General features: G+C 41.9%; 1 protein-coding gene across 1 annotated transcript in view; it reads right to left on the bottom strand.

Moving 5' to 3' along the window:
• Positions 1 to 24,619, bottom strand: part of LOC103185112 (fer-1-like protein 4) — a 64,078-nt gene that overhangs the window by 9,322 nt on the left and 30,137 nt on the right. The window contains exons 22-34 of the mRNA XM_042346998.1: positions 22,956 to 23,053; positions 22,752 to 22,862; positions 19,963 to 20,008; positions 19,200 to 19,288; positions 17,631 to 17,759; positions 16,929 to 17,045; positions 16,358 to 16,485; positions 12,420 to 12,590; positions 11,155 to 11,324; positions 10,489 to 10,634; positions 8,924 to 9,009; positions 6,625 to 6,723; positions 4,799 to 5,040 (exon numbers count right to left, since the gene is read on the bottom strand). Of these exons, the coding sequence (XP_042202932.1) occupies positions 4,799 to 5,040; positions 6,625 to 6,723; positions 8,924 to 9,009; positions 10,489 to 10,634; positions 11,155 to 11,324; positions 12,420 to 12,590; positions 16,358 to 16,485; positions 16,929 to 17,045; positions 17,631 to 17,759; positions 19,200 to 19,288; positions 19,963 to 20,008; positions 22,752 to 22,862; positions 22,956 to 23,053 (1,632 nt within the window). The remainder of the gene's footprint in view (positions 1 to 4,798; positions 5,041 to 6,624; positions 6,724 to 8,923; positions 9,010 to 10,488; positions 10,635 to 11,154; positions 11,325 to 12,419; positions 12,591 to 16,357; positions 16,486 to 16,928; positions 17,046 to 17,630; positions 17,760 to 19,199; positions 19,289 to 19,962; positions 20,009 to 22,751; positions 22,863 to 22,955; positions 23,054 to 24,619) is intronic.

Below are 24,619 nucleotides of genomic sequence, written 5' to 3'. Positions count from 1 at the left end.
CCCTCTCCTCTGGCTCTGTTCCCATTCCCTTAAAAACTGCCACCATCACTCCCACCTTGAAAAAACCCTCCCTTGATGCATCGCAGCTATCAAGCTACCGGCCCATCTCCAACCTCCCCTTCCTGTCCAAGGTCCTGGAACGAGTTGTCGCCTCCCAGCTGTGCTCTTTCCTCTCCACTCATTCATTATTCGAACCCCTTCAGTTGGTTTTCCGTGCTGCCCATAGCACAGAAACTGCCCTGGTCAAGGTCACCAATGACATCCTGACCATCTGTGACCAGGGCTCCCTCTGCCTCCTCGTGTTCGACCCTGAGCTGTCCTTTCTCCCTCATATCTGCGCCACAACTGGCCCCGCCTTCCATCACCTCCGGAACATCGCCAGACTACGGCACTACCTCACCCCTCACGCTGCTGAAACTCTGGTTCACGCCTATATCACCTCAAGGCTGGACTATGGGAACTCTCTCCTCGTTGGCCTTCCCGGCACCTCCCTCCACAAGCTGCAGGTCATTCAGAACTCTGCAGCTCGTGTACTGTCCCACACCAGACTTTGGGACCACATCACTCCCACCCTCGCTCACCTCCACTGGCTCCCCATCCCCCAGAGGATCGAATTCAAGATCCTCATCCTCACCTACAAGGCCATTCACGGCCTTGCTCTCTCCTACCTCTCCGACCTACTATCCCCCTACTTACCTGCCCATACCCTCCGTTCCTCTGGCTCCGGTCTCCTCCACATCCCCCGCCCCAACTGCCCTACCATCGGTGGCCGGGCCTTCAGCCTCTCAGCCCCTAGGCTCTGGAACGCTATCCCCCAGTGCCTTCGCCTTGCCTCCTCCCTTTCCTCCTTCAAGGCCGGTCTAAAGACCTTTCTCTTTGACCGTGCCTTCAGCTCCCCTCTCAACTCTCTACCCCTCCTCGCTCCCTCCCTTCCTCCCCTCACCCTGACCATTTCCCCCCTGCTCGGGACCTGACCCAACTGTACAGCGCCTTGGGACGTCCTCCCGCCGTGAAAGGCGCTCTATAAATGGAACCTTTTTGTTGTTGTTGTTGTAAGCATCTTAAGTGTTTTAATGTTGAAAACATCACTGCTCCTAGTGGAAGCTTGTCTACAAAATACGCAGTCACTACACTTTACAATACAATCTAAATTTTTATTTTGCTTTTCATGTCAGGAGGACGCCTCAAAGTACTTGACACTGCTGATTGGGCACCCAAGCTGGGAATGGGTGCTGAAGGGGGTGGGGAAGAAAAAATGACCGAAACATGTCAAAGAGGTGTCTTGAAAGAGGGGAGGTGAGGGAGGTATTGGGTGTTCCAGAGAATGGACACAGAATAGCTGAAAATTCATCCACAGATGGTGAGATGGATAGGGCGGGAGACATGAAGCAGGTCAGTGCTTGCTGAGCAAATAGAGCGGCCTGGTCAAGTATGTACTATCTCCTATGAAGTGCTTTGAGATGTCCTCCCAATGAGAAAGGTGCTATATCAAATGCAGCATCTCCAACTTCATGGTTAAACCCGAATCTGCTCATGAAAGAATTGGATGAAGTGAATTCTCTGATATCCGAGGATGAAAACCCTTTCCCAGCCATTAAGGTTATATGTCGATTATATTTTCAGAGACGGGAATGAAACCCTGGTTGCACACAGACAGGACTAATGTCACCCTCCACATTACAAAAAGTACCCCTCACATGATCATAAGATGGGTTTGGATGAAGAAATCCTTCAGTCCATCTGATTTCATCCCTCCAGAATACACAACCCCATCCTTCCATTCACAGCATCAAGCTGATTTTTAAATTAGTCCAGTATTCACCTCAACCCCCAATCCTGGCAACCTGTTCGAATTGTTAATTATTCTCTAAGTACAACAACAACAAGATTGCATTTGTAGAGCGCCTTTCACGTCGGGAGGACGTCCCAAGGCGCTGGACCGTTGGGTCGGGACCCGAGCAGTGGGGAAATGGTCAGGATGAGGGGAGGGAAGGGAGGGAGCGAGGAGGCGGTAGAGAGTTGAGAGGGGAGCTGAGGTTAGAGCACTCGCTTTGCAAGCGAGAGACCTGAGTTCAATTCCACGCAGGGCGAAACCTTGGGCAAGTTTCCTTACTCCACACGCCTAATAATAATCCCTCCAAAAAACGAAACAATAATAAATTGGTCATTTTCAATCCACGAGTGTTTATGGGACACTGCTGTGCTCAATTGGCTGCCGCATTTCGCCCACAAATATAACAGTCAATTCACTTTACAGCATATTCTGTGAAGCGCTTTGAGATGTCGATAAGACATGAAAAGCGCTTTTTCAAATGCAAGGATTATTATTATTAAGGTACTGTTGAAGAGAAAAGGAAAACTGCTTGGGATCTGTCCTGAAATTGCGCGTTACAATTCTAAACCTATTATTCTAATGTCTTGATACATTCCGAAGTAGTGATCTGGGTTTATTTTTTCAATCCCATGGAGTACCTGTGTTTCTTATTCTTACATCTTGTATGTGGTACCTTGCATTTATCTGCATTAAACTTCATTTGCCAATTATCAGCTCGTGCACATATCTTAATAATAATAATAATAATTCTTCCATTTGATAATAGCGCATTATCGAGGCGTAGAGATGTCTCAAAGCTCTTCACAGGATATACTGTAAAGTGGACTGACTGTATTTTGTGGGCGAAACGCAGTAGCCAGTTTGCACACAGCAATGTCCCACAAACAGCCATGGAGTGAGTGACCAATTTTATTTTGGGGATTATTGGCCAGGACAGTGGGAGAAACTCCCTTCTCTTTTTGAATAGTGCTCTGGAATCTTTAACGTCCACCTGAACAGACAGACAGGACCTTGATTTAATGTCTCATCCAAAGGATGTGATCAAGCTCTCTTTGTAAGACTCCTTAGATTGCACAGATCCCCCCAATTTAGAGTCATCTACAAATTTACCTACCTTACACCGGATCTGTGAACCCAGGTCATTAATCTACACAAGGAAAAGGAGGGTTCCCAGTACAGACCTGAGGCACCCTGCTTAACATCAGCCACCATTTTGACCAAGCTCCCTAAACAACAACTCAATATATCTTTGCCTTCACTGAATTCTGTGTACCTTTTGCCATGGGTAAAATCCCATTATATAGCAATTTATTTATGCCATAATATATTAGCAGGGCAGTTCAGCCAGCCTCACTGAAGATCAACATGACCTTAGGGTTGAATTAATAAATAACCTAGTATCTTTGCCCAATTAAAAAAAGTACAGAAAATATAGTAAAAAAAATAACAAACCGTTTTGATTATGTATAAAGCAGCTTCAGGCTATTTCTAATAGCACCTTGATCTGCAGAAACAAGCCTGACTAATATGCAAGTATGATCTGCTGAGCTGCCCATCCATTACTGATAGATAACAGTGTGCATGATATTGAATAATATGCGTCTTTTACTCTGGTCTTATTTAAAGTGAAAAATCCATCATGCAGGAATTATATTTAAAATGTTAGTGATACGTCAGGAAATTCATATTAAATTAATTAAAATAGTTTAAAGTAAATCAAGTAATTTCACTGATGAATAAACACAGAAAACTTCTAATTGGGAATTTAATGGAACCTGCCACATGAACTAGACCTTTACATAATTGTTGTGTAAATGTTGTCAATTTCATGCAGTTATTGTGTCCTTTTGAAAAACTAGTCAATAAACTGCTCCTGAACTGCTCCCTGCTTCCCAACTCTTCCCTCCACAAGCTGCAGATTATTTAGAGCACTGCAGCTGGTGTCCCCTCCCTCACTAGGCTCCGTGAACCCAACACCCCCCCCCCCTCATCCTACTCCATTGGCTCCCCATCCCCCAGAGGATAGAGTTCAAAATTCTCGTCCTCACCTTCAAGGCCCTCAACTGCCTTGCTCCTTCCTACTTCTGTTACCTGCTAACCCCTTCCCAGCCTACCCGTTCCCTCTGCTCGGCGGACTCTGGTCTGCTCCACGTCCCCCGCCCGGCCCGCCTCACCATTGGCAGTCGAACCTTCTGCCTCTCTGCCCCCACCCTTTGGAACTCCATACAGTCCCTTCGCCTCACTCCCTCCTTTGCCTCCTTCAAAGCCCGTCTCAAGACCTTCCTCTTTGACTGCGCCTTCGGTCACCCTCCTACCCCCACCCTCCCTGCCCTAAACCCCTCCTGATCCCAATCCCCGTTCCCAATGGGTGCTCATCCTGACTGTCCAGCGTTTTGGGCAATCCACCTGACTTACTTGAAAAGCGCATGCAAATGTAATTTGTTGTTGTTTGTTGTTCTTTAGTCTATTTTATGCACAGTTTGTGGCAGATACAATCAGTTAGATGGTTGAGACACAAAAAGAACGACTTTCATTTATACAGTGCCCTTCAGAAAGGCAGCATCTCAGTGCTTAAAAGTGGCGAAGCTTGACAAATAGGGAGAGAGTTTGGAGCACGTGGGTAAGGAATGCTGACACAAATACTAAGCAAAATATGGCTTAAGGAGAAGTATACCATGTGCCCCTTATTCACAACCTTTCTGAATAAATGCTGGTCACAATGGAGAGGACAGCTTTGGAGGAACATATGCTCACAAGTAATTTCCTGATAGGTTTTTTAGCCATGATTAAGGCTTATTACTCTTATGGCAGGTAAAAATAATAAGAAAATTAGGAAGGGAACAAACACACACAAATACACAAACACGCTATTATGTTTTATTTGGGGAAATGAATACCCAAAACCTTCTCGATCTGCTAGGTGGTTTGTATTAATTGAATAATTTCTGGTGTTCCCAGACTTACCTAAGAAATCATTTGCAGAGATCAAGTCATAGTCCCAGACCTGCAGAGTGAGCACTGGGGGCACACAGTACTCTGTCTCGTCCAGAGAAAAAATTGAATCTTTCTTCTTGTAGACAATAAGCTTTTCAGTTGGCAGGAAGTCGAAACGATAGATGAACCTCCAGTTAAAGTTTCCTTCCCCCGTGAATGAATTGAAGTGGACGTCAGTTTCCTGTTTGTCTTTGTCCAGAGTCTTGATCCACCTGAAGTTTGAGTGAGAAAGAAACATTGATCACATCATTCCCACCCTCGTTCGCCTCCACTGGCTTCCCATCCCCCAGAGGATCGAATTCAAGATCCTCATCCTTACCTATAAGACCATTCACGGCCTTGCTCCCTCCTATCTCTCCGACCTACTATCCCCCTACTTACCTGCCCGTACCCTCCGTTCCTCTGGCTCCGGACTGCTCCACACCCCCCGCCCCAACCGCCCTACCATCGGTGGTCGGGCCTTCAGCCTCTCAGCCCCTAGGCTCTGGAACTCTATCCCCCAGTGCCTTCGCCGCTTCCTCCCTTTCCTCCTTCAAGGCCGGTCTCAAGACCTTTCTCTTTGACCGTGCCTTCAGCTCCCCTCTCGACTCTCTACCCCCTCCTCGCTCCCTTCCCTCCCCTCACCCTGACCATTTCCCCCCTGCTCGGGTCCTGACCCAACTGTACAGCGCCTTGGGACGTCCTCCCGACATGAAAGGCGCTCTATAAATGAAATCTTGTTGTTGTTGTTGATAAATTCAGGACTCTGCCGTACTTTGTGTTTCTCTACAACTATTATTTAATCTTTGTTGTGCAATTTAGACAATCTCTACTGGACAATAGCCCTTTATCACCACTCTTCACCCCAGCTTCAGCAGCACAGCCACCACTGAGAGGTGTGACACTGAGGCATAAACTTCTGTGTTTATACCACTCTTAATAATAATATTTGTATTTGATTTTTTTTTGCATTTAATTCAGTTTTTATATTTTATATCCCAGCAGTTAAAATTTACATGGATTGTATTCTATCTGCCTTATTTGCACAATTAAATATAAAATAATAGTTCCACTTTGATTGTATTTGCTTAACTAAAGTTAAAATATACAGCCCACAAAATATATTCTGTGAAGCGCTTTGAGACGTTTCAAAGACATGATAAGGCGCTATATCAAATGCAAGGATTATTATTGTTATTATTATTATAAAAAAACAGAGTAAGTTTTATTATTTATTATAAAAAGGTTTTGAATTAATTATTCACTAACTGGCAAGCACCTTGATTGTAGAGCCTGAAATTCCATTGCAGGTTTTCATGTTTCGCAATGTTGTTGCAAATTCCCATCTAATAATATAATCCTTGCATTTGATATAGTGCCCCATCACTTCCTCGAGATGTCTCAAAGTGCTTAAAATAACGCTTTTTTTGGAGTGAAAGCATGGTGGGGCATAACCAGTTACATTATAATGAAGTCTAATCTGTAGGGAATGTTAATCATGTCTTAATATACAGATAACAAGGGAAGTACAGGGGGCCTTACTTATGTCATCAACAACCAAGTGAAAGGATGAGACAATGATCTGTAATAGTTTTACTTGATTGTAAAATACATAACTGCAAGGCAGGAAAATTACTGGCTCTCTTGGTGGAGGGAAAACAACAAATTGATTCTCTGCATAGCAAAGCAACGATCAGTTCAGAACACAAGGTCGAAGATTTATTATATTAATCAAAGAATTTTAATAAATGGGCATGCAGTTCCGCTTGGAACTTCTCAGCCTTGCTGTGCATTTTCATGTTCTTTCTGAGTCTTACCCTTTGACGTAAATGTCACTGGATTTCTGCTGTGTGATTGGGTTTACATCATCCAGGATAACATCCTCTGTGTTCCAGATGATTATCCGGAGCTCATAACTAGAGGGGGAGCAGAAAACCACAGGTATATTGTAAAAGAGCACATTTTGTATGAAAAAGTACAAGAAGTGCTATAGTGAATGGATCAGGAATTAGAAAGTTGACTTCTGATCTCTTTATACAATGATGATGCACTGAAGAATGAACAATAATTCTCTTTATTTGTTATTAAAGGTAATAATAATCCTTGCATTTGATATAGAGAATTATCACAGCATTGAGATGTCTCAAAGCACTTCACAGAATATATTGTAACATGGAGTGACATAATGTTAGCATTTCTAAAATAACCTAGTTAAAGGTTTGAAGTAGATTGCCCAGAAATTGACAAGTTTTCCTGGCAATAAAATTTGCAATATCTAATTATAATAATTTCCACCCAAACCCTCATTACCAAATGATTTGAAAGAATTTGTTTTTTCCTGAATCCATTTACTCAATCCATATGAACTATGTGCTAGCTCCTATTGTATAGCTCCAGTGGAGGAACTGACAGCAGCAGATAGGCCAAATAGCTGTAATTTCTATTATTCTTATCCATAAGGTAGATTAAAAAACATCCCAGTGATTTCAGATACAATTAGTGGTTTTGCCTCCATCAACACCAATTGATAATGGACTCCACACCTCATCAGTAAATCTACATTCATTTGAATGGATCTTTCAGAGATGAAATGGATACATTTCATTCTTCTCTGTCTGGTAAGTGAAGTGCCAAGTGCTGTAGTCTCAGTGGATCCTGCTCGTGAAAGTACTGAAGTGAAGCTGTTAACTGGCTCTTGTACCTTGTTGCGTATTTTCAGCGCAGTACATCTTACTTTCCAGCAGCCGCAAATGTTTAAATATGAATGGACTTTGTTTGCCCACAAAACACATAGTCAGTACAATAAAAACAGAAGTTGCTGGGAATACTCAGCAGGTCAGGCAGCATCTAAGGAGAGAAGAAAGTGAGTTAACGTTTCAGGTCGATGACTTTTCATCTGTCCTTTCGTAGCTGATTGTTCTGATGAAAGGCCATCGACCTGAAACGTTAACTCACTTTCCTCTCTCCATAGATGCTGCCTGACCTGCTGAATGTTCCCAGTGACTTCCTTTATTTATTTCAGACTTGAAAGGCACTGCACCAAATATAAGAACTATTATTATGAACACCTTCATTAAATCTGCCATTGTCCCCACAGGGTAAAGATTTGCAATATACTTTCCCCCCCACCCTCTTAAAGACAGGAACTCATGATCATGTAAAGTGTCAGGATGGTCTCCCAAGCACCTCATCTGTTCTTATTAGTGGCAATGAGTCTTGGCAATGATATTTCACTGCCTGGGGAAGTGGGGAGGAACAACATAATGGAGGCTCATCTTGTCCAAACCCAACAGCAATGAACAAATACATTTTAATGAATTATGACTATGTAGCAGTCAAAGTGGGAATCTCATCTGGGTTACTTTTTCCCCCAGCTGGTTAGGTGAGTTAAAGCCCCATCTCCCCTTCCACTCGGATCTTGGCTAATGTCAGCTAATTGAACATGGTATTGAAACCTGAGAGCTTCCTGATCTTCCTGCATTCTGACGAAGGGTCGTGGACCTGAAACTTTGACTCACTTTCTTTTCTCCATAGATGCTGCTTGACCTGCTGAGTGTTCCCAGCGACTTCTGTTTTTGTTTTAGCTTCCTGGTCTGGTTGGGTCACTACCAACACAACACAGTAAGCAATAAGGGGAGTCCTTTTTTCAATTAAAAATAATTTCTATACTGTTAAATTTAAAGGCAAGTATATGTGCTGTTACTATCTTTTTTGCTCATTACAATGAGGTTCTCAGAAATCACGATTCATTTTGTACACTTGGTGCTGCCATACAAAATACCTGGTCAATCAACTTTACATATATTCTGTGAAGAGCTTTGAGGCGTCTTCACGACGTGATAAGGTGATATATCAAATGCAAGTATTATTATTATGTTAGAAGAGAGGTTCAAAATCACAAGAGATATTCAGATCAAGAAGGTCCTTCAGCCCATTTAATCTCATCCATCTTCTATTGCAGTGCACTAAGCTGTTTCTCAAATGAGTCCAGGATCCTGGCATCTGGCTCTCACACTAACTCCCAAGTTGTCAGATCACTGCTGACATCACTTCTTGTGCAATGCACATGTGCAGTAAATGGAGTCCACACTGCATACATGTGGATAAAGAGAGTACCTCAATGGTTTCCGTGGTGATACGTCTATTGGAGATGGTGGAGGCAAATCCTTTGGAAACATATCCACCCACATGTGCAATTTACCCTTTCAAGAAAGATGCAAGCAAAATTATTTTGGAGCAAAATAAGTAACATGCACAAACACTGCAGATTTGATGGATTCAAATCTGACTCAAGCAATTCTCAAACATCTGCAGGAGAGTTAAATGGTCTACATATGTTTTTCATAAACTCTGATCTAAAACTGTAAAATTGCAAGTTTTATAAGGCTACTTCAGTTGTGTACAAAACAGTCAATGGTCTAGAAGTCGCTGGGAACACTCAGCAGGTCAGGCAGTATCTATGGAGAAAGGAAAGTGAGTCAATATTTTGGGTCCATGCCCCTTTGTTTGAGTTCTGACGAAGGGTCGTGGACCCAAAACGTTGACTCACTTTCCTTTATCCGTAGATGCTGCCTGATCTGCTGAGTGTTCCCAGCGACTTCTGTTTTGTTTCAGATTTCCAGCATCTGCAGTATTTTGTGTTTAGTCACTGTGAGGTGTTATAAAATATTCAAGTTCTTTCTTTGATGGGATAGAAAATTTAAATTTCTCAAGCTTGAGGGTGGTGCTGGAGGGCGGTGGGAGGGGAGAATGACTCTTCTATTTATTATTCAAGGCTTCCAAATGGCTAAGGGCAGTGAGCTCACAGCCTAGGCCAGGAGGGACCAACCTTTATGGTCGGCCAAAAAAATAAATTGCCTTGATTGAATATTTCTTGATTTATGCCATAAATAAAGAAATATTCCATCAAGAAAAAACTCTAAATACATGAATGATCGAACACAGACTAACCTAGACTCATGTTCAGGGGCCACTTGTTGACAACCTATGGGCCACTTCTGGCCACCACTCAAAATATACCAACAGTCCAGGTTGACATTCCAGCTGTACTGGGGGAGGGGCTGCATTATCGGAGATACCAATCATCAAATGAAACATTCAACTGAGTTCCAGTCCTCCCATTTTCAGGTGGACATTAAAGTTCCCATGACACCATTCAAAAAAAGAAGAGTTTCTTCTGGTGTCCTGGTCAACAATCTCTCTTGTTTTTTGGTCAGCCGGGGATCTAACACATGGAAACCCATTGGCATGCTTATCCAAACCAAATGGAGAATTTCCCATAGGTATGCCACCTACACATTGATATTTCCCTTTGCTTGGAATGGATTGTTCACTGACTTAATGGCAAGTTGTGGTACACTGTGCAAATTGGCAAAAAAAATTTCCCTTAAAAAATTAATAACAGTAATTCTTTCATTTGATATACAAAATACAATACAAAATTACATGTGTATAGCGCCCTTCACATCAGGAGGACATCCCAAGGCGCTAACAAGGTGATATAGCACCTTGTCACCTCAACAAAGTGTTTCACAGGGTTTTCTGCATATTATAGTGACTGGAGGTGAACACGGCAGCCAATATGCAAGCAGCACAAACAGTGAACAATTTTATCTAGTGGATTGTTAATGGTAGGAATTGTCACAGGAGCCACTTTGTGCTGCAGAATGATGTTAGCTTACCTGATCTAAACCAGGTTTCTCAGGATTGTGAAGTGCCCTGATCTCAACGTGCTCAGGGACTAACTCGATACCAACCACCGGCATGTCCTGCCAGTTGTGAAGCACATACAAGGCTTTATTTTGTAGCTTTTCCTCTTCAGTTTTACCTACAGTTACACAAAAGGTCAATGCAATTAAGTCATGGGGTTAAATTCTGAGAATGCCAGTTTCCTGGAAAAGAACGTGCAGGAATAGGTCTATAAAGAGCTCTTTGACGGCCCATTATAAAATTGATGTAGGATCATGATCTGGATTTCTCATTATAATAATAATCCTTGCATTTGATATAGCGCTTTTCACGTCTTCTAGACGTCTCAAAGCGCTTCACAGAATATGCTGTAAAGTGAATTGACTGTATATTTGTGGGTGAAATGCAGCAGCCAATTGCGCACAGCAGTGTCCCACAAACAATCATGGATTGAAATGATCAATTTATTGTTGTTTTTATGAGGGATTATTATCAGGCGTGTGGAGTAAGGAAACTTGCCCAAGGTTTCACCCTGCCAGGAATCGAACCCAGGTCTCTCGCTTGCAAAGCGCGAGAATTAATACATTAATACATCAGTGGTTCGTCAGTTTAATATACACTGAAGGAGAGATGAGAAGAGATTAATAGCAGGTGATTACCATATTGTAAGATGTTATCTGGTATTCTGAAGACGATGGTACTTTCAGCAGTGATCTTGATCTTGACTTCATTGTCGGTGTACAAAGGGTCTGACAGGTTATACTCTTTGCACAGTTTTATTAATACCTGAGATGGAACTTGTGCATCTCGCCACGCATTATATCCTGAGCTGCAGGTGAATTGAACAGATTTCAAACAATGATTCAACCTCAGAAAAGCAGGATTATAATTTGTAGCACGTCCTCTACAAACACACACACAATAAAAAGTAGAAAAATATATTGGTTTGGACAGCACAATTGACATTTCTGTGGATCAATGTATTATAAGATGAAGGCTTACAAAACCTTCAAAGCAGCCACACAAAAACAAACACATGATGAATGAATGCAACATGTAACACGATTACTGAACCCAGTATTTTTTTGGTCAGCTGGGTGACTGACACATGTGGAAACCAATTACCATACTTAAGAGTATCCAAACCAAATAAAGTTCCATGCATCTCCCTATACATGGAAATTCCAGAGCTGTGTTTTGGAATCTCTCCCTGGAGGCACATATTCTGCTTACCTAATTCTGGAGAGTATTAGGGACAGGTTGGCAAGAGCCAAATCTTGGGGACTCTGTAGTGTGCATTGGGGTACTATTAAAACCACATAGCTTGCGTCTGAGAGCACTGTCTGACAAGCTTTCCCACTTCTTCACCAGCTAGGATGACCCTACCCATTTGGACTTTGGCTTGCAGGGTTAACAGGATGAATCAGGTCAATTGCATTGACCTGAGTTGGATGACTCCCTACCCCCAGTGACTGGTCTGCCTTTCCATGTCAGGCTGGCTGGGCTATCATCAGCAGTGCCTTGGAGTACTGTGGACCCACCTGACTCAGGAACACAGAGGGTGGGCTTGATTCTGACATTCCTTTGCTAAGTATGTAATTAACCCTGTAATGACTTCAGACCATGGTATAAGAAAGATCTTAGTTGAGACCACTTCATCTCCAGATTGGTGAGATCATTTCATCCCATAACTCAGATTTATTTTAATAGGGCAATGTTGTGCCCGTCAAGGTGAAATGTATATAGAATTACTTTCATATTTTCCTAAACTCCAACGGCATCTAGCTTACTCTGATCATTAACAATAACAGTGTATTACAAGTAACTAGTTAAAAATCACGACTTTTGACAATTAGCCCCTGGTATGTACTTTAATGACCATATTGGAGAGTGGATAATGCAACATAAGAAGCCTCATACTGACATGTTGTACATCTGTTGCAGGCCACAGAGGGCATAGTGTTTGGTGTAAAACCGATTCTCCAGGTCTATCTTGGTTTGGCCAATCAAGTCATCACTGGTGAGTGTATCATAATCCATAAGTGTAACTGTTAACTCGGTCTCCAGTGGAAAGTTTGCAGTCATCTCAAAGCACCTGTGCGCAAATGAACAAAGGGGACTTCAAACAATAATACAGCATCAGAAAAGTCAAAACAAATGCTCAGAACAGCTTGGATATATTATACATGCTGCTCATTACACTTCAGCCACATCCTCCTTGCTCATATGGCCCACGGTGAACTAATTATTGTCTTGCTCCCAAATCGTGGCATGGCACATATCAAAGCTAATGGAATGGAACTGCCTATCAAAATGTGGAATAGAATTTGTGTAACTACACAGCTTGTATGTATTTTCAAGAAGCAAAAATGAGGTCTATAATTACATTATCACATATGTCCCTTAGTTCAGTGTGCATTATTCTGGCTACATTGGGCCTATCTATATTTATTATGAATTTCCTGGAGTCCCACCCATTCTTTCACACACATCGCTAACAATTACCAAGATGATGTTCAGGTATTTTAACTCTCTCAGTGACAGGGTCTTCTTGACTGAAGAAAAATGAGAATTTGCCATCATCAACAACAACAACAACTTGCACTTATATAGTGTGGGTGAACAGCAGAGCAATCCAAAAGGTTTAAAGGATAGCATTACAATTTACAGACTGGCTGCCCACAGCACAAATACAGCGCTTGTCAAAGTAACAAATGATGTCCTCTCTCTCTTTCTCTGTGACCAGGGTTCCCTCTGCCTCCTCGCACTATTAGACCTATCCGCCGTATTCAACACAGTCGATCACGCCATCCTCCTCCATCGCCTCTCCTCCCTCATCCACCTTAGTGGGACTGCACTCACATGGTTTGATTCCTGCTAAACAAACTGTCAGCAATACATCTTGGCAAATAAGTTTTTCTCCTTCCCCTGCCCGGTCACCTGTAGGTACTACAAGGCTCCATCCTTGGCCCCCTTCTCTTCCTTATCTACATGCTCTCTATCAGGTGCTGCAAACATGGGGTCAACTTCCACATGTATCCTCTTTGACCGTGCATTCCATCTCCCTGCTTCCCCCCTCTGCCCTCCACCCTCCTCCACCCCGACCCCCAGCTCAGGTCTGTAACTCTGTCAGTCCAGCGCCTTGTGACGTCCTTTCGACGACTAATAGTAATAATAGTGCTGCTGCTGCTGCTGCTACTAAATATTTTGGCTACTACATTTTGCATTTTAATCCTAGCAATACTGTTCTTGATGGTTGCATTCTATACTTTTCAATGCTTTCCAAAAAAAGTCATAATGAAACATTTTCCTTTTTTAAAAACACAATTTATGCACTCATTTCTTTTATAGAATAGGGGTGCTGTGCCTCAGTTTGTTAGCATGGCTACTGTTCCAGTTATGAACACTCATCCTCTAAATGGGAGTATATTTGTGCTTTTTTTATATTAAAAATAAGTCTTTAGATTAACCCTCCTCCTCCTGCTGCTGCTCCTCCGCCTCCTGCTGCTGTTGCTTCTGCTGCCGCTGCTGCTGCATGTGTGCAAATTTCCTGTAGCTGAATGTCGGCAAGACAGAAGCCATTCTCTTTGGTTCTCCTGCAGGTCTGAACTCCTCAATTTCCCCTATGCTCGCCCTCAGACTCACAGAATCCATGCGCAACTCAGGCATCATGTTCGATCTCCAACTTTCCTTTCTACCTCATATCCATTCCCTGACCAGGACCACTTTTTTCCACCTCCGTCACATTGCCCGCCTGTCTGTACATCACAACCAGAGCAGCCGAAATCCTCTTCTACGGCTTTGTCACTTTCCGGCTGTAATGTTCCAATACCCTCCTCGCCATACACAAAATTCAATTAATCCAAAACTTTGCCACCTGGATACTGACCCGCACAAAACTCTGTACCCCCTTCACACCAATCCTTTTCAGGCTTCACTGGCTCCCAATTACCGAACGGATTGATTTCAAGATCCACTCACTCATTTTCAAATGCTTTCATGCCCTCACACCTCCTTAGCTATCCAATCTGCTTATCCCCCACTACACCACCTGCTGCTTCCACTTGGCTGGCTCTGGCCTCACGTTTGTCCCTTGTCCCCTCCGCTCCACCATCGGTGGCCTTGCCTACAACCACTATGCCCCGAAACTCTGGAACTCTCTCTCTTAATCCCTCTGTCTTGCCCAGTCTCTCCCACCTTCAAATCCTGCTTAAAGACCTTTCTTTTTAATTGTGCTTACGGTCACCCCCCCTCCCTCTTCCCCTGGCTCGGTGTCAGACTCTGCCATTGTCAAGCTCTCCGGGACGCTATCCCACATGAAGGGGGCTATATAAATGCAAGTTGTTGTTGTTGTTGGGACCAAAGTCAATGTGAATCTCTCAATTGCACATTCTGTGGTTGTGTATTCCAATGGCATCAGTCATCGTCTTCGGGCTGACTTTGTGACCAAGCTATTGTGGGGGAGGGAAGGTGTCACACAGATTATTAGTTATTTTCTCTGCAATATTCGCTTTTGGCGTAAGAACAAGATCCTGAAAAAGTACAGCAGAAAATGAGCATCCAAAAGAGAAAGACATGTCAGCATTTCAGATGAAACCCTTTTGAAAGAATTGAATGCCAGAGATTGTTTTCCAGTTAAAAATATGTGCCACGTGATGTATTGATTGTTGCCAGAGCTGAATCCAGGCAATGAGGCCAGTCAATAACTAGATTGGCAACTAATGAGACCACCCTCTCTCAACTCTGGCATAATAAATGGGCTTGAAGCTGATCTATGAAGACCATTGAATTTGCTGGTTCATGGGATACTGGATAAACAGAGTGCTGTTTTTAAATAAACCATAATCCCACAGGCTATCATTCTAATTTGTGGGTGGCACCGTGCCAGGTAATCATTGTGATGGGAGTTGTTGGCAGGAGGAGTCACACTCATTGTCAGACTTATTATTGACTGGGCTTCTTGTTGAAAACTATCACCAGGAATAATCATCACATTACAATTTTCATCCACTGCCTAAATTCCTTTCAGACTGTTTCTAAAAACTTGTGATACATTGATTTAAGGTAATCTAAAGTGAAATCAGGGTCACTATAAGTTTGCAACTCTTAAAGCAGAGCTCATTGTGCTATTGGCGTTCTCAAATAGTCTCTTCCTCTTTATTTCCACATATCTTCTTTCAGCTCCGATGAAGTAACTCGTTATGCAATGCCTCACCACTGAGTGGACACCAGTTAAGCACATGCTATAATAATCCTTGCATCTGGTATAGCGCCTTATCACGTCATTGAGATGTCTCAAAGCATTAATAGTATATGCTGTAAAGTGGATTAACTGTGTATTTGTGGGCCAAACGTGGCAGCCAGTTGCACACAGAAATGTCTCACAAACAGCTATGAAGTGAATGACCAATTTTATTTGGGGGATTGTTAGCCAAGGCATTGTGAGAAATTCCCTTCTCTTTTCAAATAGTGTAATGGGACCTTTAACGTCCACCTGAACAGGCAGATTGGACCTCGGTTTACCATCTCATCCAAAGTACGGCGCCTCCAACAATGCAACCAACACAGCACTGCTTTGAAATGTCAATTTAGACGATGTGATTCCAAGACCAACATGGGGCTTGAACACACAACCTTCTGATTCAGGGGCAATAGTGCTACCACTGAGCCAGGCTGAAACACATGTCATTGTAAGATGTGGCTAAAACTCCATGTTGCAATACATGGCAATACAGGGCTCAAATTGAGATGTAATGAAACCCTTTGCTGGTGCAGAGAATGAAACCCAGACCGAATGATCCCTGCTTCCCTTTCCACCCAGATCCCTTCCCATTTCAATTGTAAGAGAACAGCAGTACTTACTCTCCAAATACAGGATTGAGCTGTTTGGGAATGTAACGCTCCTTTGTAGAGATCACATTGTTGCCTAAGGTAATTGTCAGATACGGATCCACTTTCCCATCTGGGTCTGCAGGAGCTAGGTGGGTGGCCTTACAACAAAAGCAAAGACGTGATAATTCTCCTGAGTACTCATAATAAAATAATAAAATTATTGACATATTAACAACAGCAGCTTACATTTATATAATGTCCTGCCTGTAGGCGAACTTTACAAAGACATCGTCAAAAAAGTTTAATAAGACCCTTATGAAAACATATTCTCCATATTTAGCCATCATTGCATCAGGAATGCAGTTACAATTGTGAAGAATTACAGCAAGAGATTGGCAAAGCAGCAAAATGCAATCCCTGTTTGAAAGTACTATGGATTATAATAATAATAATCCTTGTACCCGATATAGCGCCTTATCACTTCTTCGAGATGTCTCAAAGTGCTTCACAGAATATACTGTAAAGTATAATGACTGTATTTTTTGTGGGCGAAACAAAATCTTTTATTACGGAGGTAATGAAAATAAAAAGTCATTCTCACCTCTATCACATAAACCCTGACCAATACCTTCACAGGAGTGTTAGTAAGAATTCCCCTCATGATCTTGTACTCGCTGCCTTCTTCACTGTCTGAATCTGGATACAGGCAAAAGGAACCCTAAAAGCCAAAGTTAGTCTTTTAAATCCATTTATTTTTCAGAATTGTAAAAACTTACAGTTTCTGAAGTTTCTGAAAGAAGCCGTATTTTTGGTGAGTTTGGAGGCTGATCAGAGAATTCTACCTGCAAAGGTAACTTTGAAGTCACTTCGCTCACACCAATGTAGAGTTTCAATTGCAAAGAAACTGGCTGCCAAAATTTGTGCATTTCAACAACAACTTGTATTTATATAATGCTCTTCACATGAGGTAGCATCTCAGAGCTGTTACTTACCAACACATTGCCACAACTGAGCAATGAGCAAGGTGTCAGCTCAGTTATTAGCTCTCTCACATCGGGTCAGACAGTTGTGTGTTCAAGCCCAAATATTGGGATTTGAGCCCATAGTCTTCTAAGCTGACTCTCCAGTTCAGCATTGGGGAGAGTGCTGCAGTGTTGGAGATGACATACTTAAGGAGAAACATTAAAATTTAGGTCCCATCTGTATGTCAAGTGGATGTTAAATATCCCAAGACATGATTGTAAGAGAAGGGAATTTCTCCAGGTGTTCTGACCAATCCCCCATAGAAACCAATAAGACCAACCTTAAATTTCCCTGTAATTCGATTAACACTGTCATCATCATCAAGGCTGGCTTTCCCCTTGCACAAAGGGAAGATACATAGCCAGTCTTCAAATTGATCAAACTCCTTCTCCAGTTCTCTTCCATAGATCTGTGAACAGTTTCTGCCATTAGGATTCTCAAAGGTTTTGAAATTAAGAGCTACTTTTCCTAACTCAGGGGAGTGTTGTCATTGATAATAATAATAATCCTTACATTTGATATAACGCCTTATCATGTCATTGTGACATCTCAAAGCACTTCACAAAATATACTATAAAGTGAATTAATTGTGTATTTTGTGGGCAAAACATGGCAGCTAATTGTGCACAGCAGTGTCCCACAAACAGTATTGGATTGAGGGACCACATTATTATTAATTTAATTTTGATGAGTGTGTCTGATGAGACCAAAGTAAAGTTTGAGACTCATTGATCAGACTGAAGTAGCCCTGCCAATAAACCTTGTTCAGAAAAACACCTGACAGAGTTAGCGTCTGGGAATTGAGAATCTCTATGAGCAAGATTTTATGACTTAAAAATCATACCGAAGCTTCATTGAGTGGATAGCAGACACTGGAAGCTGGAGCTAAGCGAAGTCTGTCACGCAGCATTATTGTCTCACTCTTCATTTGCAGTATAACAATTTATTTTTAAACCTTCAGGACACAGCATGAATGTTTATTAACGGCTGCTGGGATTTCATCAGCTCTAACAATGGAGTGAAATGTATAACATTTCGTAGGGCGATACTTGGGATAAATTTTACCAGGAAGACATTATGAAATGCTGCAAGTTCCATCTCACAATTATCCCTTTATATTAAGCCACTTGTCAATCATTGCTGGTTGTCCCCTGGCAAGGCCATGGCCACCATCGGCTGCCACCATCTTGGGTTTGTGATCCCTGGAGCCCTGGTGTAATCTGCTATTATTGAGACAGGTTTCTATTTAACAAATTCAACTGAACTCAGTGCTCCTGCTGTGTGGGGTTAAAACACCACTTTTAGGGGTAAAAATGAAGCTTCAACAACAACTTGCATTTATACAGTAGCCCAGGGTAGCATCCCAGAGCACCTGAATTGCGAATCCTTCAGACCCATTCACTTTACCAAGGTTACAAGGGGTGTGGGAGAGGGTTGAGGGAAGGGGTACGTCACAAGAGAGATGTGGTTAGAAAAGGCATTTCTGCTCATTTGATCTCTTCGTTCCATTTCAGAATGCAAATCTTACTCTATTTCCATTGCAGTTTGAGATATTCACGTCCCGGCCGCAACCACACCTGATAACCCGTTCCAGATGTTAGTTACACATTATGTAAAAAATTAACAGAAGATCTCTATCCTAAATTTACCCTTCACAACGCTTCACAAGACAACCCTGTGTTATCTTCTCCTTCTCCCTCAGTATGTCTGAAAGTCTTGTCCCTGGCTCATTCTCTCTATCTCAGTAAGATACTATTCTTGGTATCTCAGTGGGCCTCTGTGATCTGTTGTGCAGAATTTGTTGCTGATTTGCAGCATCTTTAGAAATAATAAAGGTATTTGAAAGCACCTTCAGGGACACTTTGGGCTTCTCTCTACTCATCTGCTTCCTTCTGTTCTCATCCTGAGTTTCTTCTTGCCGTCCTTCTTGTGCTTGTGCTGAATATACATGAGACAGACATTGTAAATTATGCTGTACTTTCTAACTTTCAACATCTTTGAAAGATCTCCTGTGGCCAGATTAACCGCTATGGTTTTACACATTCCTATATTTCCATGTACAGAACGTGATTAGTTCACATTGGCTACACTGTGATTTTTTTTCCTTAAAAGCTAAACAAAAGCATCAAAATAAACATTTCCTGCAGAAATACATTACAATTGATATAGGTAAAGGCAGCAGGCTGGTGCTTTGTGGTGATCTGTCACAGAGTGCAGGATTACCACTTTAGTCTTGAAATTCCCACTATGGAGAGCTTCTGGCCTCTGCCATTTCTCCAGAGCAAGTTAGCACTCATTCAAAAGGGAAAAAAGGTGGCAGGTGAGTTACTAGAGCTGCTCTTGGGTGCCTCCCAGTGGCTGAATCTGACAAAGGTTTGAGGGCAGGCTGTTGTCCAACCCTCTTGATGCAGGGGACATGGAAACAAAAGAGCAACATCAAATAACTTTACAGTAGAGATGGGATAAGTGCTTTAACATGACACTGAGTAATACTTGCACAATCTTTTTTGAAGTTTGCTTACGAATATGGATGACAGAGCTTTAGTGCGATGCGCAAAAAAGCACTTCAATACAGGAATGTATTTGTAGAAAATTCAGTATTACAATCTTACCCCTTGAATGTTCTTTCTCCTCTTCACTCTTCTGCACCTCGGCCAGCTAGAGAAAGCCAACATGAGTTTATATATCGATGTCCTCCTGATGTGAAAGGCGCTATATAAATGTAATCTTGTTGTTGTTTTTGTTATATACTGCCACATTTACTTAAGTGCACATGTTATGACCAGTCTCTTGCTTCATTAACAATAGCAGCTACGTTTTGATACGCACTATTTTCAATATCTGACTTGGTGCTTTTTATACTTTATAATGCTTGTTATAGATAACCATAGCCTAGGCTAACACTTCAATCTAGTGATCTGGGAGAACTGCGTTGTCACAGCTAGCAATATAATAATAATCCTATCATTTGATTATGACGTCAAAGGACATACAGTACAATTTACATGGTGAGAGAACCTCCTAAAGTGCTTGACAATTCTGGTTGGGCACCATATCTGAGGATGAGAGCTGTTAGAATTTACACTTTTTGTATAATGTTAGAATCATAATAGATGTTGCGAACAGGTTAACTTTTAAGTTAAGTGTGTTGTGGGCAGCTGGACTGAAACTCCCTGCACGTACACGAGATAACGGACTGTCTCAAGGACAGTGTGTTTGTGTATGTGAGGCACGTACACCCCATGAGGTGTTCACGTGAACCCAGCATGATTTCGACCGGGTGATCTAATATCCGCACCATGATTGGATGAATATTGGTATAAGAGTTCTGATAACTTTGTGTACGGGGCCGTCCCGGGTCGCGGAGACAAGGATACGGGAGATGGAGCCGTCCCGGGTCGCGGAGACAAGGATACGGGAGATGGAGACATCCTGGGTCGCGGAGACAAGGATACGGGAGATGGAGCCGTCCCGGGTCGCGGAGACAAGGATACAGAGGTGGAAGACTGAGAGCTGGAAACACTAAGACTGAGGATATCAGATGGAAGATTGAAAACTGTAAGCAAGAACACTGAAAGCATGAAGAATCAAGCTTGTGTGCTGTAAAGACACAGTGTTGAACTCTTGAACTCAAGATATCTATAGTGGTGTTATTCTGTTATAAGATCTGTTGATTGTACCGGCCTTTGGTCTGACCCATCGGGATATTGGGGAATAACGAACGAATTATAATAAAACAGTCTGATATCTGGTTAGAGGAATTAGCGTTATTTCCTTGCAGATTTGGCTGATTTTATTTTCTAACAGAGCTGAGCACCTATAACAATGCAGTGCTCCCCCAGCACAGGATTTCACAATTATATTGTGAAGTATAATTACTTTATTTTGGAGTGAATGCGGCAGCCAACTTGTGTCCCACAGATTTTATCTGGAGGATTGTTGGCCAGGACACCAAGAGAAACCCCCTTCTCTATTCAAGTAGTAGGATCTTTATTATCCTGAACAGGCAGAGGGAACCTTGGTTTCATGTCATATCTGAAGAATGGCACCTCTGACAACAGAGAACACCCCCCACCTCTGTATTGCAGTATCAGCCCAGACCACATGAACTCAAAGTCCTGATGTAGGGATTGAATCCACAACCGTCTGACCCAGATATAAAAGGAGAAGCAACTGAATCAGTCTCACTTCCATTAAGGGAGCAATCCTAGTGATGACTCCTTCCCAGCAACTGAAATAATGTAATCTAGACTCATAGGAACTCTTCTTCAAAAGTAGGACACATCAGAGGGAGTCCCCATGAGTTCAAATGACTTTTGGAATACTTTAATTAACAAACTGTGTTTAAAATTGCCATGATTTAAATCCCAGTGATGTCAACGTGTAACCCAACTTGGTACAAAGGTATGTGAGTGGTATACACATGACATCGTAGCCCCTTTATAATGTGGTGATCCATAGAATCCCAACTTGTGCTACAACAAAGCATGATAAGTAATTTCACTGTGAAAGTCCACAGCTGGCCAACTCGCTCTGAAAAATGACTAAAAAATAAATAACTGACTTCCAGATCATCTGTTTGCCACTGACATCACTTCCCATGTGAAGTGTAAAGCAGGAAGTGACATCAGCAATGATCTGATGACCCACATGAGAACTAGCTGACAGGTATGAACTGAGCAGGTCTGCTGCACACATCTGCAATGAATGGGATCCACACTGCAATTGCATTATAACCTGTGAATAAATGGATTGTAATGAGGCTGTAATGCATTCCCAAACATCCAAAATCATGTATAAGGAAGACACTCTTCAGTGGGTAAGAGTTGAAACACACGTCACTTGTCTACTGTGATAGTTTAAGATATGATGGAACGCAGTTCATTCAATTATGTCATATTTCAGAACTATCGGATAAATAATAATAATTCTTGCATTTGATATAACTCCTTTTATATTGGAAGGATGTCTCAAAGCACTTTACAGAATTTACTGTAAAGTATGATGACTATACTCTGGAGACGGACAGGACAATTTGCACAGAACAACAGCCCACAAACAGCCATGAAGTAAATGACAAATTTTACCTGTGGGATTGTCAGCCAGGAAACTGAGAGATAATCCCTTCTCTTTCCAAACAGTGAATTTAACGACCACCTGAACAGGCAGTCAAGACTTTGGCTTAACATCTCATCTAAAGGATGCAACCATAGTAATGCACTGGAGTATCAGTCCAATATTATGTGAGTTCAAAATCCTGATAAGGCTTAATCCCGCAACTTTCTGACTCACAAGTGAGAGTGCTACCAAATGAGCCAGGCCAAAACTCAATTGTATATCAAATGCCCACAATGTCCTTGCTGAAGACATGATTTGTACACAAAATTGATCAAATATTTACTTGTTCTTTCGAAAGATAATACTTGGACCACCAGTCAAATTCACTCTCATCAATCTCTTCTGCCGTACTTTTCGGTTCTTTCTTGTCCAATATACTTGCTTTGATTTTATTCTGTTTTCAAAAAGGAAAAGAATTTCAGAATTTAATTGCTAATTGTTTTGTATTAACATCGGGACCCATTCACCAGGTTATGATGAGACTCACCACGATTTGCTTTGGCGCTATCTTCTTGATAACTGTGTTGATCTTCTGCAGCCGTACCTGGGCTTCATTCACTTCATTGGAGCTGCCTCCAGCTGCTGCTGAAATTCACAAGTTAAGATCTGATTGATTTCTGATCACACTTTTCACATGATCACAGAATAGGTATGGATGAAGAATGCCCTTTGGCCCATTTGAACTCATCCTTCCAGAATACTAACCCACCATCTTCCTATTACAGCATCAAATAGTTTCTTAAGTGAATCCAACGTCTTTACTTTGGAAATCCTACAATAGGGAGTCTGATATCTCCAATGACATTCCCTATTGTATCTTTATTGAAGTGTGGCGATGGAGCAATGGGCAAGAGATATATTTGGAGGGCATATACAGGTATCTTCCTTACTGCTTGTGATTGGCATTAAACTCTCACTAATAATCCTTCTTCCAATATCATATAATCTCTGAAGAATGCCTTGACTATTGCTCTTACTCAAACAGACAGAGTTCCTACAAACTTTTTATTTTACCAATGGTAAATTTCACCTAGTTTCAAGCCCGTAAGACCACTTTTTTCTTAAAATTTAAGATCCTGCTGGATTGTGGAGAATTCCTCAATCCATTCTTACATTTAGAAAACAGTTCTCTTTAAACACTGTAGGCTAAGATTACAGGGTAGTAGTCCTGTAGCTCAGTGCTACAGAGCACTCGCCTTGCAAGGAGAGACCTGGGTTCGATTCCCGACAGGGCTAAATCTTGGGCAAATTTCCTTATTCCACAAGCCTAATAATAATCCCTCAAGAAAAAACAATAATAATTTGGTCACTCAATCCATGACTGCTTGTGGGACACTGCTGTGTGCAATTAGCTGCCATGTTTCACCCACAAATATACAGTTAATTCTCTTTCCAGTACTGTGTAAAGCATTTCACAGCACTGTGAAGCACTTTGAGACATCTAGAAGACGTGAAAAGCGCTATATCAAATGCAAGGATTATTATTATTATATAACTGAACATTTGGGCCTCATGTCAGCAGTTAAATTTTTAGGCAAAAACTGAGGCAGCCAGAAGTTTATTCTAGCTACATGGCCAGATAATAATAATAATAATAATAATAATAATAATAATAATAATAATAATAATAATAATAATAATAATAATAATAATAATAATAATCCTTGCATTTGATATAGCGCTTTTCACGTCTTCTAGACGTCCCAAAGCGCTTCACAGAACATACTGTAAAGTGAATTGACTGTATATTTGTGGGCGAACGCGGCAGCCAATTGTGCACAGCAATGTCCCACAAACAGTCGTAGATTGAAAATGACCAATTTATTATTGTTTTTGGTTTTGGAGGGATTATTATTAGGCTCTGTGTGGAGCAAGGTAACTTGCCCAAGGTATCGCCCTGTCTGGAATTGAACTCAGGTCTCTCGCTTGCAAAGCGAGTGCTCTAACCACTGAGCTACAGGACTCCACATTTTCAAGATGAGAAACAAAATCTTCTGTGGAGAGGTGAAAGCCACTTCACATTAAAGGTGCAAGCATCAAAACAACTCTGCAGCTCCTTTCACGTTCCCTAGATGTCATTCCTGACAGTGTATTAAAGATTTGGCTGGCTGGTCCCTTGACTAGCCAAGTATAATTCCCAGTAGATTCCAG

Source organism: Callorhinchus milii, unplaced genomic scaffold (assembly GCF_018977255.1).
Source record: "Callorhinchus milii isolate IMCB2004 unplaced genomic scaffold, IMCB_Cmil_1.0 Scaffold2, whole genome shotgun sequence".
Lineage (NCBI taxonomy): Eukaryota > Metazoa > Chordata > Chondrichthyes > Chimaeriformes > Callorhinchidae > Callorhinchus > Callorhinchus milii.
The sequence above is the reverse complement of the archived record's forward strand: the minus strand, read 5'-3'. Positions and strand labels throughout refer to the sequence as shown.